The sequence below is a fragment of the Empidonax traillii genome, unplaced genomic scaffold, assembly GCF_003031625.1.
Source record: "Empidonax traillii isolate 1590-97213 ecotype Southwest subspecies unplaced genomic scaffold, ASM303162v1 scaffold492:size733235, whole genome shotgun sequence".
NCBI classification, from domain to species: Eukaryota; Metazoa; Chordata; class Aves; order Passeriformes; family Tyrannidae; genus Empidonax; species Empidonax traillii.
In genome coordinates, this window is record NW_020955685.1 from 510,855 (window position 1) to 530,086 (window position 19,232).

At 54.1% G+C, this 19,232-nt stretch overlaps 2 protein-coding genes and 2 non-coding genes across 4 annotated transcripts; 2 read left to right on the plus strand and 2 right to left on the minus strand.

Annotated features, from left to right (window-relative positions):
- Positions 1 to 3,237: 3,237 nt before the first annotated feature.
- On the plus strand, positions 3,238 to 3,319 carry TRNAS-UGA. Its single transcript has one exon. It is a non-coding gene; the product is annotated as a tRNA-Ser (tRNA).
- Positions 3,320 to 4,842: 1,523 nt separating this feature from the next.
- On the minus strand, positions 4,843 to 4,914 carry TRNAE-CUC. Its single transcript has one exon. It is a non-coding gene; the product is annotated as a tRNA-Glu (tRNA).
- A 3,458-nt stretch (positions 4,915 to 8,372) lies between these two features.
- On the plus strand, positions 8,373 to 9,909 carry LOC114063796 (C-C motif chemokine 5-like). Its single transcript, XM_027896323.1, has 3 exons — positions 8,373 to 8,597; positions 9,069 to 9,180; positions 9,610 to 9,909. Exons 1-3 carry the CDS (start codon positions 8,525 to 8,527, stop codon positions 9,695 to 9,697), a joined length of 273 nt encoding a protein of 90 aa, XP_027752124.1. The 5' UTR covers positions 8,373 to 8,524; the 3' UTR covers positions 9,698 to 9,909.
- A 4,675-nt stretch (positions 9,910 to 14,584) lies between these two features.
- LOC114063797 (C-C motif chemokine 4-like) lies at positions 14,585 to 17,096 on the minus strand. The gene is made up of 3 exons (XM_027896324.1): positions 16,907 to 17,096; positions 15,901 to 16,012; positions 14,585 to 14,987 (listed from the first exon to the last, which is right to left on the minus strand). Exons 1-3 carry the CDS (start codon positions 16,977 to 16,979, stop codon positions 14,900 to 14,902), a joined length of 273 nt encoding a protein of 90 aa, XP_027752125.1. The 5' UTR covers positions 16,980 to 17,096; the 3' UTR covers positions 14,585 to 14,899.
- Between the last annotated feature and the right edge of the window lie 2,136 nt (positions 17,097 to 19,232).

Here is a 19,232-nt window from a genome sequence, read left to right on the forward strand (position 1 = left end):
TTACATATTGAAAGCCAACAGCCTGTACAATCCAAACCTGGCCTTGTCCAGGGAAAAGGGACAGGGAAGAACTTCTACAAATTTATAGAACTGCATCCAGTGCATCTTCTGTTCCAGTAGGTGAAGACGAGCTTTTAAATGGATGGAATGAGTAGGATAAAATAGAAAAAAAAATGAGAAGAGATAAGTTACAGCAGAGAAAGCGTGTGGGGGGTGAGTAGAGGAGGGAAGCTTCCCACCAGCTCAGGGGTGACATTAAATAAAACCAGATTGCCCAGCTTCAAAAATAGAGAGGCTGCAGAACTAAAAAATAACTTTAACTCTTTCTGGACGAAGGGAGTGACAGCAACAGCAAGGGATGCTCAGGAGGTGGCACCACAGCATCACTGAGGTGGCCACTTCAGGGGTGTCCCCAGCTGTGTGATGCCCGGGGGTGACATTATCACCCCTCTTTGAAGCCCTTCCTTAAAGACTCAGCTCCCAAGGCTATGAAGCCTCCTTGGTGCATCCCTCCATCTGCCATGGAGACACTTCATAGCCACTGCAAGGTGCTCCAGGAAAGTATCCCACAGAAACAGGTGAGCCCAACAGCTTGGGAATGCACCTGGGAATACACCTGGGAATACATCAATGAGGTCAGGCTGCTTGGAGTCTCTTTCCAGACCTACCTCAAGCAGCAGGCAAAGTGTCCAGGGCAGGAAAGCTGTGGAAAACCCTCTGTGATTTTCTAGTACAGTGGTAGGACCCACCACACCCACCAAGACAAGCCACTGCACATCCATCCATGGAAAGAGCTCATCTTGCAAGGCCCAAATGAACTCCTGTCCTGAGCAGCAGCTAGAAACTCCTTCCCTAGGGACAATTCTTCCCTGGAGACTGGGCCTTTGTTCCTCTTCCCAAGGTCCAAACTCCGTCCCCTCTCCCTGAATAAAACCTTCAGCTCCTCCTCATGAATCAAACTTTTTCCTGCCCCATCCTTTAGCAAACCCCTCTTCTATCCCTCCCATTTCTCTTCCAGACTGTGACCCAGCCTGGAAGGTGGGACATGACTTCTCTGGCAGGACTAGAAGTAGACCTCAGGCCACACAGCATGATGGCTTCTCCATTTTCCATGTAATCTTCCTGCTGTGGAATCAGTCCCCATCTTTTCTGGAAACCTGGGACACGGCAGGAGCAGTTGTCAGGCCCCTGGAAAGCCACTGGGAGAACACTGGGCTTCAAATGCTCCAGAAATTTATTTAGAAAAAGAAAGAATGGAAGAAGCTTTAGGTCTCAGTGCAGTTTCCACTGTGCCACTCACCTGGGAGATGTGGGAGTCAGTCACTGCCACGGACACTTTTCCCTGGGCCACAGCTTAACCTCCAGAGAGGCTGGACGTGTGAATAGACGTAGAAATGATCACAAATGTTGTGGTTGGGTTCAGTGTTTCGGTGCTTAACCCTGTGAAGGAATGTCTGTATGGACAGAGCTTGCAGGGTATTCCCAAGGCACAAGGGTTGATCCTCACGTGGATCCTCTGGATCATCCTATGCCATCATACAACAACCAGGGATGTGCTGGTTGATGGGTAGGGCAAAGTGTCTTTGCCACCACATCAAGTGATGGGATGCAGCAGATGGGATCATGGAATCACAGAATCATTTAGGTTGGAAAAGCCCTTTGAGACCATCAGGTCCAACCGTTCCCCCAGCACTGTGAAGGTCACCACTAATGATGACCCCCCAAGTGCCACATCTTTAAAATACTTCCAGTGACTCCAACACTGCCCTGGGCAACCTGCTTTAGTGCCTGACCAGAAACTTTTCCTAACATCCAACCTAAACCTCCCCTGGCACAGCAGGAAGCTAGTTCCTCTTGTCCCAGGCTGTTACACCATGTGCTGGGTCCAGCGAAGCCGCTGCTCGGGCAGGGGCGTCGCTGTTCTCTGAAATTGATAAGATCAAAGGGTGAAAACGAGAGTCTGAAACCTTTGTTGAGGAAGAAGTTCTGTCTCCTGACACACCTTTGTGGTTTTCTGTATTGCATAACACTGCAAAGTGTCGTTTCTTCCAAGAGAAGAGCTGTCAGCTCTCTATTGAACACCGACTTCTATAAACACCTCCCGTTCTTTCTACGAGGCAAGATTGTTTTGTCTGTAAATACCACGGGAATTGTAGATTCTCTGCCAATGACAAAAGATTAGAGAAGGAAATTCTGACCAGTGTAAATGAAAGTGGGAGCCCAGCCAGGCTACAAAACCAGTTGGGGGATAGAGTGTCCTCAAGTCTCCTCCAGACCCTTCTGCTGGAGCTCTCCAGACCACACCTTTCACCCTCCTTAACCTCTTCAAGCCACTCTTTCAAGCTCTGGTCCCCTCCAAGCCCCTCCATTAGGGTACCACTGCTCTCCAGGTCCCTCTGCTCCTCCTCTGGTTCTCTCCAGGTCCTTCCATTGGGGTCTGGACCCCTCCCATCCTCTCCACAGGCACTGGGACCCCCCAGAGCTGTCGTGTTGGGGTCTGGTAATGTGCAGGTCCCTGCTGGTAAATCCTCATGGGAGGGACATGGGGTGCCAGTGACATGTTAAAGCACTTGCCCAGTTCTTGGGACACAACTCTGGGAGTTCAAAGAGGGCTCTGGATGAGTTCCCAGAGCCAGCTGCCACCAAAACAAGGACAGTGCTGTCCTCCAAATAGGATATTTGTGCTCCAAAGGAGAGGCCTTGCTCAGCAGGGATTCCTTCTCAACATCCACCTTTTCCCTCCTTTGCCCAAATCCCCTGTTCCAAAAGGCAAAAGGCAGCAACCTGGTGAGAACCACACAAGTCTGGAACATCTCCTGCCAGCTGCAGGACAGAACCTGAGGGCCCATGGCTCAGGCTGCCTCCAACAGCAACATCCAGACATGCTGTGACAGAGGCAAAGGCAGGAATTTTGGGAGAGAGGGGATGGAGGAGGCTGGGGTGTTCCCAGGAGATTGGGGATGGGACAAGTTTCCTGTTGGATACAAGGAGATGAGATGGGACACAGACCTCCCCATGTCCATCTGGTGTTGTCACCACTGGTGCCCCGTTCCCATCCCCAGCACTGCTGGCACACCCTGTCAGCCCTGGCTCTGTGCAGGGACAGCAGCCCCTGTGCTGGGGGTGCAGCAGGGCCTGGGGTGGCAGAGCCAACATCCAGGGTGGGAGCAGGTCCTGTGGTGTCTCCTGGGGCCGGGTGACAGCCAGAGGCTCCTGCAGGGACATCTCCTGCCAGCTGCTGTGATGGCCGAGTGGTGAAGGCGTTGGACTTGAAATCCAATAGGGTTTCCCTGCGCAGGTTCAAGTCCTGCTCACAGCGGGAATTTTACTGCCAGGAGGGACAGAGGGGCACAGAGCTGTCACCCCTCCTCGAGGGACACTGCACAGACACTGTATTCCCACCCTGGCCCTGGCCCTGAGCTCCCAGGGATCCTTCGCTTTTAGGTGATGTCAGGACACCAGATGGTGTTTGGGGAGCGGCTCTGCACCTCTTCTTATCACAGGAAGAAATCTTGCAATGGCATGTCCACCCCACCCAGCCCTGACACCCTCCTGCCTACCCTCATGTGTCACCCTTCTCCCTATAGATGTGTCACCCTGCTCCTTACACCTGTGTCACCCCTTTCACTACAGCTGTATCACCCTACCATGACAGATGTGTCACCCTTCCTCCCACAGCCCCTACCCTGCTCCCTACAGATGTGTCACCCTGTTCCCTAAAAATGTGTCACCCTCCTCCCTACAGCTGTGTCACCCTCATCCTTATAGTTGTGTCACCCTGCTCCCTATAGATATGTCACCTACTCCCTATAGATGTGTCACCCTGCTCCCTATAGATATGTCACCTACTCCCTATAGTTGTGTCACCCTGCTCCCTATAGATGTGTCACCTACTCCCTATAGATGTGTCACCCCGCTCCTTACAGCCACATCACCCTTTTCCCTATAGATGTGTCACCTGCTCCCTACAGTTGTGTCACCCTTTTCCCCACAGTCCATAGCCTGCTTTCTCCAGCTGTGTCACCTGCTCCCTGCAGCTCTGTCACCCTCTTCCCACGGTTTCCCTGCTTCCCACAGCTGTGTCACCCCGCTTTGACAGACCAACCTTTGTTTGGACAAACTGCTGCAGCCCTGTGATTTATCGTGTCCCTGGTGGCCAGACACTAATGTCTTAAACACAGTGTTTTAAGGAGATAAGGGCTAAGGCCAACAAGAAGCAGATCCTGAGGAGATGAGGTAATTTTTTTGTTGTTGTCATGCCAACTCCCTCCCTTCCCATGATGATGACACCACACCGGCATCACAAAACAAGGACCAGAAGAGGGTCAAACAGGGACCAAAAGAGGGTCAAACACGGCCAAACATCATCACAGCATTGGAAGGGGCTCCATAAACCATCAAAGACCCCCAAAGCATCCCCAGACTCATTTCCACAGCGTCACATCGGACAGTGGAAAACTCCTCCCCAGAGGAGGTGTCAGGGCATTCCCACGTAAGCATGAATGTGTTGAACCCATGGAACTCTTTGCTGCTCCCTGCACCCATGTCACCCTGCTCTGTACATCCATGTCACCCTGCTCCCTATGGCAGTGCCACTCTGCCCCCTACAACCCACCACAGGCTCATGGCTGCCCTCCTCCGGGATATTTTTCTACTGGGAGGTGCAGCCTGATGGCACTGGAAGGACAGGAGGCTCCTGCCAACCCCCAAAATTCATCCCACCCTGACCCAGCTCCATGTCCTGGGTGTGGGAGGTCCTGAACCCAGTGCTGAACTGAACCCCAGGAGCTGCTCCAGGGCTGTGCAGACATCCAAGAAAAGACTGGGACATGCAAGGACCCCTTCCCTGGCTGGGAATCGAACCCAGGCCGTGGCAGTGAGAGTGCCAAATCCTGACCACTAGACCACCAGGGATGGGTGGTGGCCAACAGCGATGAGTGACCACCACCAGGGATGAGTTACCACCACCAGAGATGAGTGACCACCACCAGGAATGAGTTACCAGCACCAGGGATGAGTTACCAGCACCAGGATGATCTGCTGGTAGCACCAAGCAAGCCCTGAAGGGACAAGGACACTTGGTCCCACCTCTGCAGGCCTGGGAAGCAGGAGGTGGTTGTGCTGGGACTGATCACCACCAAAGGCAGGTTTGGGGAAGGCAATGGTGGCAAATGGTTCAAGAAAAGAGGTAGCATCCTCTGGGGGTTCACCAGGGGAGGTTCAGTCCTGCTACTGCTGGATCATGGACTCCCTTGGGGCTGCTCTACGTGGCCAGGCTCGTGTGACACACACACTGGGCACGGGTGATCCAGAACCACGTTCACAACAATCCTGACTCCCAGTGCTTCCCCAAAGTCACCTCGGGAGGAGAACAATGTGTAGGTGCAGACTGACTGTCAGCAGAGCCTTCCCTGGGTGAGGGAAACAGGTCTGAGCCCTGGCACTGATCTGGCAGTGTGTCTGGAGTCCCCATTCCTGCTGGGTTTGCAGTAACAGTGCTGGCAGCTTGTTTTTCCAGAAGAAAGCAGCAGGCTGGGACCATCTTTTGGTGCATCATCAGGAGCTGTGAAGAGCAGGTGATCAGTAGGTGATCCTCGTTTCCGGTGAGTCCTTGGAGGGAGCAGGGACTTCTGCCTTCCTTTACCCCACAGAAGGAAAACAAAGATGTTTCCTGATGAACAGGAGGATGGGAGGGATGGGAAATGGCCCCCCAGCTCCCCAGGGATTTGGTACCAGCATGGGCAGCAAAGAGGGCAGTGCAGAGCCCCAGATCCCTGCCCAGGACAAGGAGCCCAAGGGAGAGCCCCGGGCTCAAGGTGACAGTAAAATCATCACCTGTCCCTGTCCCCCGGGCTGCGTGCAGGGAGGAGACCCCCAGAGGGGGGCACGGGGGGTTTTCCAGTGGGGATATCCCTTGGGCAGGGCTCCTCAGCAGGTGGATGAAGTGGAGGTGAGCGGAAAGGCTCCGGGAACGCTTCCCGAGCAGGACGGCAGAGGGCCCGGTGCTCCTCGGATGCTCGTGTGTGGTTGGGAGGGGAAGTAAAAGGACAGGGAGAAAAATCCCTCCTGGTTTTCACAGAGTGAGGAAACCTCCCCTGTGCCTTGCCTTGTCCCGTGACGCTCCCAAAAAAACGGCCAGGTCCGGCATCTTTCCAAGGCTCGGGCATCTCCGCTGCGAGGGTCAGGGCTGAAGAATGCACCTCCAAAAAAACCCCTGCACGGGGCAAACCCATCCCCCCCAACCCCGAGTGAGGGACCCAGGGATTGTGCCACCCGGTAGGAATGTCGGGAGCGGCAGGAGGGAGCTGTGATGGGATGAGGAGCAGCCTCGGTGGCGCTTTCAGAGCCACCATCCGATGTCACGGTTTCGGTTGCCTTTCCGGGCGGTGACAGAGCTGAGCTCCGGCTGCTCTGCGGTCGGGACAGCGCTTGTATCTCTCTGTGGTTTCTTAGATCTCGACGGGGCCCTGACAGATGTTATGTCACAGGCAGCAGCAGTTCCTCCGCCTGCCGGCAGATGTGGGCACACCAAACAGGTTAATAATTCCCGTGTCCCACGGCAGGACCATCTCCATCTGGGATGGGAAGGGAGCCACTGCCACCCGCCAAATGCAGCCGGGAGGGGACACATCCCAGGAGCCGCGTGTCGGAGCGCAGGAGTGTGCGGGGCCACGTGCTGGGGCAGGTGGGGATCGTATAAAAACTGATTTTCCACGGGCACTGCTCCTTGGAAGGAGAAGTCCCAGCCCCAGGATGAGCCTTGGGGCAGCAGGGACAAGGCTCAGCTCCAAATGCAATTGCTGCCATGGAGAGGAGATGAGGGGGACACCCGTGGCCTTGCTCTGCACCCCTACCTGGTTCTGGGGCATCAATAAATTAGCCAGGCCAACAGGCTCATTGCAGCTCTGGAGCATGTGCAAGATGGGAGTAGCACTAAATAACCCCTCTCCCCATCTCCAACAGTGGGAGAATCCCTTGGTAAACTCCAGCTGAGCTTTAGTCCCTTGCAAAGCCTGAGCACCTTTGCTGTGCTGGTCCCAAGTGCCACCACCACGTCTGTGACAACTCTGTGGTGTCAGGCAGGTGGTTCATCTCCAGCTCCTGCTCATGAGGGTCAGAGTCCTCAGTGTCCCCAGGACATCCCCAGCCCCAGTCCCAGCCCCAGGAGGATGAGTTAGAAAAGCCATGGACATTTGTTCCTGCCAGAGGGTCCCTGGCACAGCCCTGGAGTCCCCCCTGCAGCCCCCCATGGGGACACCCCGGTGAAGGGGACACTGTGGGGAGGCAGATCCAACACACCCAGACACTGGCAGGTCTCTGAGTGCCCCACACAGACCCACGAGGTGTTTTGGGGAGGAAGGTGGGAGCAGAGCAGCCCTGCAGCCCCTGGCACAGCACTGGGGCCACAGGGGTAGTGAGGAAATCCCGGGAACACGAGCTCGTGGTGCCTCGTGAGCAGCAGCTGGGCTGGCACTGGGCAGGAAAACACCCCAGGGAACCACAGTGAGCTGGCAAACTGGGTGGCAAAAGGGGAAATGCTCCCTGGGGCAACCAGGGGAACACATCTTGTCATGGCAAATGCAGTGCCAGGGGCCTCTGGCAGACACACCACGAGCCCCTGACTGGGCACAAGGGACTGATGTCTCTGGCACAAGAGCTGGTCCCTCTCCCCTCCCCGAGCAGGGGAAGCTCCTGCTCTGCTCTCTGCACCCCACCTTGTCCCAAACCCACCCTGGCACCTGGAGGAGATGCAATTTGTAGAGTCAGCCCTTGGAGTTGGGATTCCCAGGCGCTTCCCTCAGTGGGGGTGTTGGGAGGGGGTTGGATGCCCTGAGCTCCACACTGGAAGCTCAGCATTGAGGGGTTTGTGATCTTTATGGTGCCAAAACTGCCAGCCCAGACCCACAGCCAATCTCCAGGGTGCCAGCCACCCTGGCTGCCTGCACAGGCAGCACAACTGAGTGTTCCTGCTGCCCATGCTGCCCACACTGTCCCCCTGCATCCACCTTGGGCACCTCCCACCCACCACCAGGGCAGGGATCCCCTGGCCAGACCTGCACTGTCCACAGGCCATTTTGAAGGTCTCAGCACCCTTGTCCTCCATGCCTGCATGCCAGAATGAGCTGAGGTCCTCCAGGTGCTCCAGGGAGGATGCTGAGATCAGTTTGCTAAGCTCAGTTCTCCTGCTGGATGGTCACAGTGTGAACCTGCTGCTCAAGGGTGATTTCACATCCTGTCTTGGTCAGCGGGTGCTGATTTTCTCAATCTTACCTCCCCTCATATCAATGCTATTCTTGTATCTTCTAGATCAGCTGTTTCCTTTTTTTTTTTTTTTTTCAGCATTTCTCAGGCAAAGGTGCCATGACATCAGCTCTTGGAAATTCCGAGTGATTGATTAAATATCTGACTGACTGGGCTGGCCACTGTCCCTATAAAAGCAAGAGCTGAGCCAACACCTCATACCAGGCACAGGAGGAACCTGCTCTGGTCTTGCCTCTGCACCTGCAGCTCATCTCTGTCCAGAATGAAGGTCTCCGCCCTCGGCCTCTCCATCATCCTTATCTTTGCCCTCCTTTCTCAGGTGTCTCTTGCTCCATGTGAGTATAGCATCCCTCTGCTCTCTTGGGGTGGATTTTTGCTCTGACTGTCTTTAATTTTGGAGCAGAACTGGAAAAAAATTCAACTGCAAAGGCTGGAAGCCTGTGTAGATATCTTCTCCTGTGTCAGTGGCACTGGTCTTCCTTTCTATCATCCATTTACATTAGGAATGAATTTTACTGGTTTCAAAATTTTCAGCTTTCATCTCCCCTGATTTTTTTGCTGGACTTCAGAATTAATCCCAGGGTAACCAAAGGGATTTTTATTATGGGAATTAAGACATTTAAGAAACAGTCCCAGCAATGGCACTAATGAAGCTTTGGTGTTCACAGCAACTTCCTGCTGATTTTCTGGGGAAACAGCAGGAGAAGTGGCTGCCCAGGTGATTAAGGGGTTTGCCCATGCTCTCAGCTGGGGAATGTGCATTTTTTGAGTGATGGTCTCAGGCTGGATCTCCTGATCTCTTCCAGTGGGGTCTGACACCACTATCTGCTGCTTTGGCTACATCCCACGGAAGCTGCCCCGGAATCATGTGAAGGAATATTTCTACACCAGCAGCAAGTGCCCTCAGCCAGCAGTTGTGTGAGTACCAGCTCCTGCTCTGAACTCTCAGGGAGGGCTCTGCCAGCCTTTGGGTTTCCCATCCAACGGGACCTGGAGGAAGGGGATGGGGCAGCCACCCAGGTCCCACGTGCAGCTTGTGAGCCCTCACCACCCTCAGCTGGGAAAGGAGTGGTCCCTTGGTCTCCTTGGACCATCCTGGTTCTGGGAATAAGGTGTGGGAAGGAGATGAGGAGCCAGCAGCACCTTGCAGTGGTGATGAGTCCAGTGCACAGAAGGATCCAGGCTCATTTCTGCATTGGAACATCCAAGAATGGGGGGGTTCTCCCAAGGGACCTTGATCTCTGCCTGCCCCCTGGGTTTTAGCAGCTCCCTGATGCTTGGGCCTTTGTGGGAGATGATCCCAAGAGGTGATCCAGGTCCCTCATGGTCCCTTTTCTGCCTTGGCAGGTTCATCACCCAGAAGAACCGGGAGGTCTGTGCCAACCCTGGTGCCAAGTGGGTGAAGGAATACGTGGACAGCCTGGAGCTGCAGTGAGCCCTGGGAGCTCAGAATTCCTGCCAGTGCACCTGGCAGAGCTTGGCACGCACCTAGAAACGCTGCTGCTGAGCACCAGCACCTGCTGAGCCACCTTGGAAGCCCTGAAGTTCCTTTTGCCTTGCAAAGGGGTCATTTATCCACGACAAGTCAGCCACTCTTGGGACAGCTGTGCTGCTGGGGACATCCTGGCCTTGCAGACCAGGAGGTGGGTGACCTGTGGCTAAACTGAGCCCCCCTTGTGCCTCTACTGCTAGAATGGGAGGGGAATTTCACCCCCAGAGCTCTCTGTGGGCAGTGGTCTGTTGGAATTACGTCTGAGTGCTGTCAGCTAAACCCAAGCTGAGTTCTCAGGTCGGGTGAGTTTTGTCACGGCTCAGTACGTGCTGTGAGTAAGATCTGTCTCCCCAGGGCAGGAAGTGGTACCCTGGTTACTTACAGGATGCTTGTTGTGGAACCACATTGTTCAGCCTTGTTCTCAAATCTCTGTCTCCTGCCAATGCCAAAGAAGTCGTTTTCTCTCTGTCTCAGCTCTGGTTGTTCCTCTCCTGCTTGGAAAACGGGGCCAGTAAGGACCCCACTGCAACTACGTGGGGAGATCGAGGGAAGAACCCAAACTTCCCAGCTGGGAGGGCCTCAGAATCCTTAGCCCTGAAAGCCTTCCCTTCTGCCTGTCCTCCTGCTCTTGGAGCAGCACCATCCCAGCACTGTCCCTTCCCAGCCCCTGCTCTGATGTGCAGACAGAACTTCCCCCAACCCTTCCCCTTTCCTTTCCATCATATTGGAGCCGAGGCTGGGAGCTGGTGGGGCTTTCCCACTGCTCTCCAGCCGGGACCATACCCCCAGCACAGGCTCCTCTGGGAATGCAGCCTGAGCCAGGCTCGGCTCCGGGGATGATGCTCCGTTAGTGTTTCATTTCAAGACAGGCACCAATTCCCTTTTGTTCTGCAGCTTCGTGGGGGTAGGAAGCCTGAATTTGGTATAAAAAAAAAAAAAAAAAAAAAAAAAAAAAAAAAAAAAAAAAAAAAAAAAAAAAAAAAAAAAAAAAAAAAAAAAAAAAAAAAAACACAAGAGACGTTTTACATCAAGGAAAACCAGCACAAGCGCTTTATCAGCCTGTGGTTGCCATTTAAAACTGACTGATAACTTTGTGGGTAGAGACCGAAACTGCTGCTCCCCCCTCCCTGTGCTGGGGCTCTGCAGGGCCACGGGGACTGTTTGGGGTTGTCTCCATCAGAGTTGGCTGAAGCAAAAGCCCAGAAGCTTTCATGTCACCCCCTGGTCAAGAGTGTCCCACCTGGCTGCTTGTGCAGGTCAAGTCTTCACCTCCCAGGATATTTTCCATCCTTTTCCACTCCATCAAACCCTGGAGCAATTCCTCAAGCCCTCCTCATCACCAGCAATAAATTACCCCCCCATAATTAGGGCCAAGCAAATGAGTGGGAGATAAAATGTCTATCAAACAACCCCAAGCCCTGTGGGTTCCATAGTGATTTGCAGATATTCAGGTTGTCTCCTGATCTCTCCTTGCTCATCACCACCTCTCCTGTTAATTAAGCAGCATTTCCTGTTGCAAGGAGCTCAGCTCTCTATTTCTGGCAGGACCCAAGGCCTGTAGGGTGGGCAGGGAGCTCAGAGGGAGGGGAGAGGGTCAAGCTTCTATTTTCCATCCCTGCAAAGCAGCTCCGTGGCAGAGGGGACCCTGGGACACAGCCTGGCAGTGCTGCTGTGCAGGGAAGCAGGGAAGGGATCAGCCAGGTCTCCCTGAGCATGCAAACAATCAACCAGTGCTGGTGTTGGTTTGTTTTCACACCGTGGCTATTTGAGCACTTCACAGAGAGCTTTTAATCACAGCTACCCCTCAATCACAGGGGGGAAACTGAGGCACAAGGTCAGGCTGGGTGAGGGGGGTAGAGGGGGCCAGAACCCCCCATGAGAACCACAGAGCCATGACAAACAAGAGGAAATCAGCCCACAACACCAAAATAATTCATTTGGAAGAACCTGGGCTAGCCCTGAGCTCCCAGAGCACTGGGGGACCAGGCAGGGGTGGCCATGGCAGCATGTCCCCAAAACATTAACAGATGCCTTCATCCAGACAGAGCCAGGGGCAGGGCAGACCTGGTGGTTCTCCTGGGGGTGGAGAAACATCATCGGGAAAACTTGTGGTGGGGAAGGAATGCAGCAGGGCTGGGGAGTGTCCTCTGTGTGATCTCTGTCTGGGGCAGGGACAGCCAGCCCAGGGGAGGTGCTGGGACACCAGAGAAGGTCCCTGGTCAGACCAGGCTCTGCCTCAACTCGCTGGTGGCTCCAGTGGGGAGGAGAAGGGCCACAGACCACAGACCCTGGTGGCCACTGTGGAGCCTGTGGTTGGTGGCCCCTGGGCAGGCACTGTCTGGGAGCTGCTCTGCTGCACACTGAGCTCAGCTGGGAGCTCTTCCTCACCCGTGCTGGGGTCCTGCACCCCAAAGGACACTGGGAACACCCTCTCATCCTCCCTCCACAGGGCTCATCCCATCATCGGGGTGGGAAGGTCCTTCTCAGCCATCTCTCCTTGCCAGGACAGAGCCATGGCCAATCCCAGAGAACACCCCAGCCAGCCCCACTCTTGGTGCCAAGACAGGGGAGGATTTCTGGGGCAGAGCCAAAGGCCCCCTGCCCATGGAGGAGCCCGTCCCCACAGAGCTGCTGCACCTGCTGGGGGGTACAAACAGTCCTTCACGTGCTTCCTGCAAAACTTCTGCCAAGGGGATGTGAATCAGCCTGTTCCTCAGGCATTCCAGGTCCATCATGAGCCTTTCTTCCTCCAGGAGAGAAAAAAAAAAACAACCCATGTGTTCCCAGGGCTTCTCCAAGTGAAGATGGGAGGGAGGGGAGAGCCACAGGGTTCCTGCTCTCAAACAGACCAGAGACAACCAGGCTACCCAGTGCTCTGCCCATGGCACCATGAGGGTCTCCAGACCTTCTGGTGCCTCTGCCACAGCAAGCACTGAAGGAAAAGCCCTCTGAGTCCAGCACTTGGAAACCGAAACCAGAAAGGTTGGAGAGGGAAATTCCCACGAGTGCCTGGGCACATGGCCAGGGACTGTCTGGAGAGGAGCCAGCTCTGCAGCACAGAGTCCTCTCCAGCCTGGGATAAACCCCAGACACCCCCAGAATTCCCTGGTTCCCGGTCATCCATCCTCCATCCCCTCTCAACACACAGGGTCCCTTTCACTGGGATGCTGCTCCTTGCATGCCCACGAGCCCTCCTGCCTGCAGCAGCTTCCCAGCCTGGGAAACACAGGACTGGAGAGAAATCACAGGACAAACGTGGAGGTGCTTTCCCAGCCTCAGAGCTGCCAAATCTCATTTAGAGCTGCAGGGGGGAAAAAAGATAAACACTGAGAGAAAGCAATTTTTTTTTTGCCTTAGGATGAAAAACAGGATAAAGGCAAGGCCAAGGACAGTTGTGGACTGAGCTGTGGGGGAGTTTGAAGGGGGTCTGTAAGAAAGGTGGGGACAAACTTTTTTGTTGCTGGAGGACAATGGGGAATGGTTTTAAACTAAAGGAGGTCAGTTTAGATTGGATGCATGGGAGAAATTCCTCCCTGGGAGGGTGGGGAGGCCCCGGCACAGGTTGCCCAGAGGAGCTGTGGCTGCCCCATCCCTGGGAGTGTCCAAGGCCAGGTTGGATGGGGCTTGGTGCTTCCTGGGCTAGTGGAAGGCGTAGGAGTGGAAAAAGACAATCTTTAAGGTCCCTTCCATCCCAAATCCTTGTGGGCTTTCTCAGAGTACAGAGGAGCACAGAATGATCCCAATGGACAAGCTGTGCCCAGCACTGAGCTTCCCACCTTGGGACCTGCTCCTTCCCATTCACCGTCCCATGGAAAGATGCATCTTGAAAACAGCTCCAGCAGGTTTGCTGCTGGTTGTTTCACCCCTGCAGCACAGCTGACCCCTTCCCTTTGTTTTACAAGTGGGAAAGTGAGGAACAACCCCCAGTGGTGTGGTCAGAATGAAGGCTGGGGTTCCCTGCCCCTCTCCAGGCAGCAGTTCCAGGTTCAGCACCACTGCCAAGGGGCTGGGCAGAGAGGGGGTGATGTGTCAGAGGAACAGTGAGCAGAGACTGGAGGCCTCTGACAGTGTGTAGGTGGGTGCCTGTGCTGGGAAACTGCTGCTTCACCGGCAGCACTGCAGGGCAGGGCAGGGAATTGCCTGGCACGAGGAACTCATGGGCCCCCCTGGCACCTGCCAGCTCTAAGGGCACTGCAGCAGCTCCATCCCCTCTGCTTCCCCCATATGAGCCTCTCTCCCTGCTTCCCCCCAAAAACTCTGGCAGGGTTTTACCCTTGGTATGTCCCATGACCACCCCACTACACACCCAGGGAGCAGTTTGAGGGGGGAGGTTGTGGGGCTGGGAGTGTTTGGGACGTGCCTGGGGTGTGTGGAGAGCAGAGTCACGTACGTGAAAGTCCCACATGTGGGTACAAACACATCTAATTCTGGAGGGGATGTGGAAAGTGGGGGTGCATGTGGTCTCAGAGGATATTCATGTGTCTGCAGGATGGAAACTTTACGGGTTTGCCTCAAACCATTTCCCATCTTCACATGTCACGGTGAGGCTCAGGGAGACATTCTGCCTGATGCTGTGACACCACAGAGAGGCACAGAAAAAAGGAAAGAAGCAGAGGTTTTGTCCAAACTCTTTATTTTCCAGAATCATGACTTCACATGTGCAAACCAGGGCCACTCATTGTCCAACACTGGCTCGCCATCCTATAAATAATCCTCCCTGTCACCCTCCCATAAATTACCCACAGAAAAAAAAAAAAAAAAAAAAAAAAAAAAAAAAAAAAAAAAAAAAAAAAAAAAAAAAAAAACACCACTGTTTACCCCACATGATAACTTCATAAATAATGTACTAGAACTTCAATGCAACCAATAATACCATTTCAAATAACATAACAAAGATGCAGCCCCCTGGGCCTTCCCAGGCCACCAGTGGAGGGTCAGGGCAGAGGGACGAGGTTGAGGATGAAGCTCAGGGTGAGCAGCAGCAACCCCAACACGAGGTATCCTGGGGTGTCCTTCCAGCAGTCCCTTGGGGACACCTGCAGATGCCATGGGTTCCTGAAGCTCCCATTGTCCCTGCTCCGTGGTTGGGGCTCGGGATGAGGTGATCTGTGCAGGACAGCAGCTCCACCTGCCCTCTTGCCTGGCTCAGTTCTGCTCCAAGCTCTGCAGGTACCTCTGGACCCAGCTGTCAGCGGGATTGGCACAGACCTGGCGGCCTCTGGTTGTGATGAACCTGTGGAACAGGGTGGGATGTGTCAGACCTCAGCTGCCACCTGCTGTACCAGGAGAGCCTGGATCTCACATTTGGGGAGTTGCAAGAGGTTTCATCCCCCCGCCCTGAGCTGATGCTGAAAGCAGTGGCTGGCTGTGATTCTCCCCCCTCCCACCTCGTTTCCCACACTGCCTCCTCGACTCCTGTGGGAACATCCCTGGGTGTCCCTGTGGCCTAAAACCGAAGAAATCATTTTCTGGACAATGTCAGTATAGAAAGGTTAAAAAAAACCTCTTTAATGAGATATCTTAGGTGCACAAAGATGGCCTGTGCACACCCACACACACAGGTTTTACAGCCTTCTAGCATCATCTCATTAGAATATCTAACCAATATCCCTCATGCTGGATACGCCCAGCCCAAAAATTATCCATGCCCCACAGGCACACCTCCCAGATTTGAGTTGGTGGTCCCAAGACCCCCATATGTTCCTCCCATGAAAGTCTTCATCAGCTCCCTCTATCCTGCTTGGACCATTTTCAAGAATTCTGGGCCCTCCTGGATAGTTTTGACTCTCTTCTATCAAGCAATGTGCCTGTTGTATCTTATTCTAAGAATATTTTATACAGGTAAAATGTCCTCAGTCTTGCCACAACCTTTGTCCACTGGGATTCTTGACAAGAAACATTAAACACCACTTCAGGAATCTAATGCACAGGTACTTAGCTAAAATGTTAAAAGAGTTATTATACTAAAATCTACATAACCCAGATTTGAAGGAGCATCCCGTGTGCCGGCCCTTTTCCCTTGGGGTTCGCCTCTCCCTGCTTTGTTCTTCACACCCCCCCCCCCACAGCCACCCTGCAGAGCTGGTCACCCCCAGGGTGGCTGCCCCTGCCCTGTCCCTGCCCTGTGCCCCCCCGGGGTCACTCACACGATGCCTGGCTGGGGGCAGCTGGTGCTGGTGCTGTAGTGACGCAGGACACGGTCCCGGGGCAGCTCGTGACGGGTGAACTTGAAACAGCAGATGGGGAAGTCGGGTCCAACTGGAAAAGAGGCACAGTGTGAGCACTGGGAGCTGTGCTGGTGGGGAAGGGAGAGGGAAATTGGAGAAAAACTCAAATGAAATGGATGTTGGGGATCACCTGGGCCGATGCCAGGAGCGGTAGCAGGTACTGTGGGAGACTCCCACCCTGCCAGTGCTCAGGGCTTTGCTTCCCCACCTCCCCCAGCCCCAGGGAAGAGGATGAAATCCCTCAACTCTAAGCAGGAATAAGTTCTCTGAGCCCAGGGTGGATGGACAGATGGATGGATGATGGAAAAATGGATGGATGGATGGATGGATGGATGGATGGATGGATGGATGGATGGATGGATGAATGGATGATGGGTCTGTAAGAAAGATGGGGACAAACTTTTTTGTTGCTGGAGGACAAGGGGGGATGGTTTTAAACTGAAGGAGGTCAGTTTAGGTTGGATGCAAGGGAGAAATTATTCCCTGTGAGGGTGGGGAGGCCCTGGCACAGGGTGCCCAGAGAAGCTGTGGCTGCCCCATCCCTGGAAGTGTCCAAGGCCAGGTTGGACAGGGCTTGGAGCAACCTTTGATAGGGGAAGGTGTCCCTGCCCATGGCAGGGGGTTGGACTGGATGATCTTTAAGGCCCCTTCCATCCCAAATCCTTCCGGGGTTTCTCAGAGTGTGGATGGATGGATGGACAGACAGACGGACGGACGGATGGATGGATGGATGGATGGATGGATGGATGGATGGATGGATGGATGGATTTTCTAATCCCAGGGTTCCTACAAGCAGCTGATCTCTGAGCAGAGAGTGGCACCAACGCTGATAAATTCCCATTTATCTGCCAGGGGAGCCCGAAGGCGAAATAACAGCGAAGGCTCAGATCTGTCCTTCCTCCACAAACAAAAAAGCAGGACTCACCTGGGCCAGAGAAAGTCTGGGAGAAGGAGGCTGCAAGGAGGAGAAGAGCCAGAGCAGCTGCAAAGACCTTCATCTTTCCGTGGGGTGAGGGATGTCAGAGCAGGACCAGAAGCTCCGGAAGATGCAGCTCCGTCTGAAGCAGCTGGAATCTGCTCCCTTTTAAAAGGAGCCTGGAGAAGCCGAAATGGAAAGTCCAGGATGATGATAAAGGATGACACGAAAGTGAAATAGCTGAATGGAATTAGAAGGAATGAAAAAAAAAGTCAGGAATAATGGGTTACAGTGGAGCCAAGTATGTGAACTCTGACTCAGCGCTCGTTCTGGAGTTGTTCAAATTAAAATGAAACTGTGCCAGGTGGCCTGGCCACAAAGAGGAGAACGGGTTCTCTGGACTGCAGGAAGGGGTTTTCCCTGTGAGGCTCTATAGGGAAAGGCTGGCTGTTTGCATAAGATTATGCAACTCTGGAAAACAACCAAGCCAAGAGGCAGCTCTCGTGCCGTTATGTGGCGGGTGCTTATCGGACGCTGCGGAGCCGCTGCCCCTGCAGCTCAGGGGTGGCTGGATGGAAGGATCTGTGCTTCCCAAAACACTCTGCTTGCCCTCCCCCCCTGCCCCAGACCAACAGTGCCTGGGTTAACACGGGCCAATGGGGAGCTGAGGCTGGAGGCACCCCTGGAATTCATCCTGGAATTCACTGGACCTGGCCCAGTCCCTGCTCAGTGGCTGTCCGGGACCATGTCCAGGTGGAACTCCACAACCTCTCTGGGCAGCCTGTTTTGGTGTTCAGTAAAGTTTTATCTGGTGTTTAAATGGAATTTCTTGTTGCTTCTTGTCCTGTCAGTGGCCACTGAGCAGTGTTGGGGTCCATCCACTTTACTCCCCACACACATTGGTAAGATCCCCCTGAGCCTTCCTTTCTCCAGGCTGAATTGTCCCAGCTCTGTCAGCACCTCCTTTTTGGAGAGATGCTCTTGCACCTTCATCATCTCCACGACCTTTTTTTGGACTCTTTCCAGTATGTCAACATACTGGGGAGCCCAGAACTGGACCCAGCACTCCAGAGGGGGCCTCAGCAGTGCTGAGCAGAGGGGAAGGGTCACCTCCCTTAATCTGCTGGCAATGCTCCTCCTCAGGCAGCCCAGGAACCTGTTGGGCTTGGGGTGGCAAGGGCACATTGCTGCTGCTGCCCAGTCTGGTGTCCAGCAGGAGCCCTGGGGTCTTCTGCTTTCCAGCTGGTTGGCACTGGTATATACTGGGAGTGCTCCTCCCCAGGGACAGGACTCTGCACTTCTCCTGTTGAACTTCACGAGGTTTTTGTCAGCCCATTTCTGCAACCTGATGAGGTCTCTATGGATTTCACAAGACAAGGGGGAGCAGTTTTAAACTGAAAAAGGAAAAATTTAGGTTAAATATTAAGAAGGAATTGTTCCCTATGAGGGTGGGGAGGCCTTGGCACAGGTTGCCCAGAGAAGCTGTGGCTGCCCCATCCCTGGAAGTGTCCAAGGCCAGGTTGGAGCAACCTGGGCTAGTGGAAGGTGCCCCTGCCCATGGCAGGGAACTGGATGGGCTCTAAGATCTCCTTGAACCCAAAACATTCCATGATTCTGTGAAGGCAGGATGTCCCTGCAGTGTGCCAACCCCTCGTCCCGGCTTTGTGTCCCCTGTCAGCTCTCCTAGGATGCCCTTTGTCCAATCAGCCAGGTCATAAAGACATTAAAGAGTATCCAGTATTGATCCCTGGGGTTCCCTGCTGCTGCCTGGCCTCCAATTGGACTTTGTGCCACAGGTTATAACCCTCCAGCCCATTCCCAGCCTCTCTAACTGCTGTTTATCCAACCCACACTTCACCATTTGCCCTTAGCAGTCCCAGGCATCCCAAAGGGCAGGATCTCACCTGGGAGCAGGGAGTTCACTGGAAGAAGGGGCTTGCCAAACCTGAGACACTTTGCCAGCCTGAACCTCTCCCTGCAATAGATGCCTTGAGCTGAAGATGGATTTCTGGCTGAAGAGGTGAGAAGCAAGTGCTGGAGAACCTCCCTGGCGTGGGAGAGACTTTCAAGTCTCAGCTTGGGGCAGCTCCTGCCTGGGGAGCAGGGAGGGGGTGAGCTGGGCTTCCTCATGTTCTGCCACATTCTGGGGGTGCAATCAAAGACCCTCCACTGCAGGGAGGATTCTCAGGTCTGTGGTTGGGCTCCTGAGCCTGGATTTTCACCCCCAGAAGTCCAAACTCCCTGCTCAGCTACCCTGGGGCTGCCCTGTGATCAGTGGAGACACCAACCTTCACCAACTGGTTCGTGCTTAGCAGGGGTTGAAAGGAGAACATTC

Excerpts from the sequence above, each read along its gene's own strand:
- LOC114063796 (XM_027896323.1), top strand. The coding sequence starts at position 8,525 with ATGAAGGTCTCCGCCCTCGGCCTCTCCATCATCCTTATCTTTGCCCTC. Across the intron at positions 8,598-9,068 it reads TCAGGTGTCTCTTGCTCCAT|TGGGGTCTGACACCACTATC; the intron begins GTGAGTATAGCA and ends GATCTCTTCCAG. Across the intron at positions 9,181-9,609 it reads TGCCCTCAGCCAGCAGTTGT|GTTCATCACCCAGAAGAACC; the intron begins GTGAGTACCAGC and ends CTGCCTTGGCAG.
- LOC114063797 (XM_027896324.1), bottom strand. The coding sequence starts at position 16,979 with ATGAAGGTCTTTGCAGCTGCTCTGGCTCTTCTCCTCCTTGCAGCCTCC. Across the intron at positions 16,013-16,906 it reads CCAGACTTTCTCTGGCCCAG|TTGGACCCGACTTCCCCATC; the intron begins GTGAGTCCTGCT and ends CCTCTTTTCCAG. Across the intron at positions 14,988-15,900 it reads TGCCCCCAGCCAGGCATCGT|GTTCATCACAACCAGAGGCC; the intron begins GTGAGTGACCCC and ends CCTGTTCCACAG.